At 39.9% G+C, this 1,770-nt stretch overlaps 1 protein-coding gene across 1 annotated transcript in view; it reads left to right on the forward strand.

The window, feature by feature from the left end:
* CCAR1 (cell division cycle and apoptosis regulator 1) overlaps positions 1–1,770 on the forward strand; it is a 103,382-nt gene that overhangs the window by 30,404 nt on the left and 71,208 nt on the right. Inside the window, 1 exon segment of the mRNA XM_011929432.1 lies at positions 1,190–1,383. Within this exon segment, the coding sequence (XP_011784822.1) occupies positions 1,190–1,383 (194 nt within the window).

Genomic DNA, 1,770 nt, shown 5'->3' on the forward strand with positions numbered 1-1,770 from the left:
AGATTGCACAATTGCACTCCAGCCTGGGTGACAGAGCGAGACTCTGTCTCAAAAAAAAAAAAAATACATAGAGTGAAATACTATGCAGCTGTTAAAGTAAAACCTCTTTGTGTACTGATGTGGAACGATATTCCAGATAATCTGAGGTAGAAGTAAAGATACAGTCTAGTATGTATTATATGCTTCCATTTATCTATATGCATATTTCAATAAAACATCTCTAGGAGGCTTTACACTAATAATTAGTACAGTGATTGCTTCAGGTTTAGGGAACTTCATAGCTGAGGAGCAGGGATAGGAGAGAAGCTTTTCACAATATAACCTTTTGTACTGTATTTTTAGTCTTGAATCACTTACTTGTCTTGTAAAAATATACTTGAATTGTGCAATCAACCTGTTTTTATTAAAGAACTACAGTTGGTTAACACCTAACTCATATTTCCTTTTTTTTTTTTTTTGAGACGGAGTCTTGCTCTATCGCCCGGGCTGGAGTGCAGTGGCCGGATCTCAGCTCACTGCAAGCTCCGCCTTCTGGGTTTACGCCATTCTACTGCCTCAGCCTCCCGAGTAGCTGGGACTACAGGCGCCCACCACCACGCCCGGCTGATTTTTTGTATTTTTTAGTAGAGACGGGGTTTCACTGTGTTAGCCAGGATGGTCTCGATCTCCTGACCTCGTAATCTGCCCGTCTCGGCCTCCCAAAGTGCTGGGATTACAGGCTTGAGCCACTGCGCCCGGCCCTAACTCATATTTTCAATCATCAACAAAGTAGAATTTCCAAATTAAGTAGTAAAACTATAGAAGTTCTTTTGTTCAAATGCTATTTCCCTAAGTGTACCCATAACACATTACTAGTATCTTAAGGTATTAAAGAAATTTCATGAGAAAATAATCTTGTGGTCAAAGTTTAAGGACTGCTGAGTTCCTTTACTATACTTAGGACTTTCCTGAGCCTTTATTATGTTAGTATAGATATTGTATTAGTAAGAACACTCATCTGAGGGATCTTGATGAGATAGGCTAAAAATAATTTATAGTTTAATTTTAGACCTGACTCTCAAGATGTACATGTATATCTTCTAACATAATATGAAAAGTTTAATATTCTGGGTTAGTTTTAAGTAGTCATATTGATTTTTTAGATGATTTCAAATCATTGCCTTAATTTGATGTTGATTTTGTTTTATAGCCAGCTGTTGCACTGCCTACAAGCCTTAGCCTATCTACTCCTCAGCCAACAGCACAAATAACTGTATCATATCCAACACCAAGGTCCAGTCAACAGCAAACGCAGCCTCAGAAGCAGCGTGTTTTCACAGGGGTGGTTACAAAACTACATGATACATTTGGATTTGTGGATGAAGATGTATTCTTTCAGCTTAGGTAAACTTAATTATGTCTTGTCATATGGCTTCTTGCATTTACCATAAAACACCTGTTTAGTTGTGGCAGAAATTATATGTAGCCCAGGCTGGACACAGTCGTGCAATCTGTCGACTCACTGCAGCCTCTGCCTCCTGGGTTCAAGCAATTCTCTTGCCTCAGCCTTTAGAGTAGCTGGGATGACAGGCATGCACCACCACACTCGGCTAATTTTGTATCTTTATTAGAGAATGGGATTTCACCATGTTGGCCAGATTGGTCTTAAACTCCTGACCACAAGTGATCCACCCGCCTCAGCTTCCCAAAGTGCTGGGATTACAGGTGCCCACCACCACGCCTGGCTAATTTTTTTTTATTTTTAGTAGAGACGGGGTTTCACCATGTTGG

Source organism: Colobus angolensis, unplaced genomic scaffold (genome assembly GCF_000951035.1).
Source record: "Colobus angolensis palliatus isolate OR3802 unplaced genomic scaffold, Cang.pa_1.0 Scaffold12, whole genome shotgun sequence".
In the NCBI taxonomy this organism is placed as follows: domain Eukaryota; kingdom Metazoa; phylum Chordata; class Mammalia; order Primates; family Cercopithecidae; genus Colobus; species Colobus angolensis.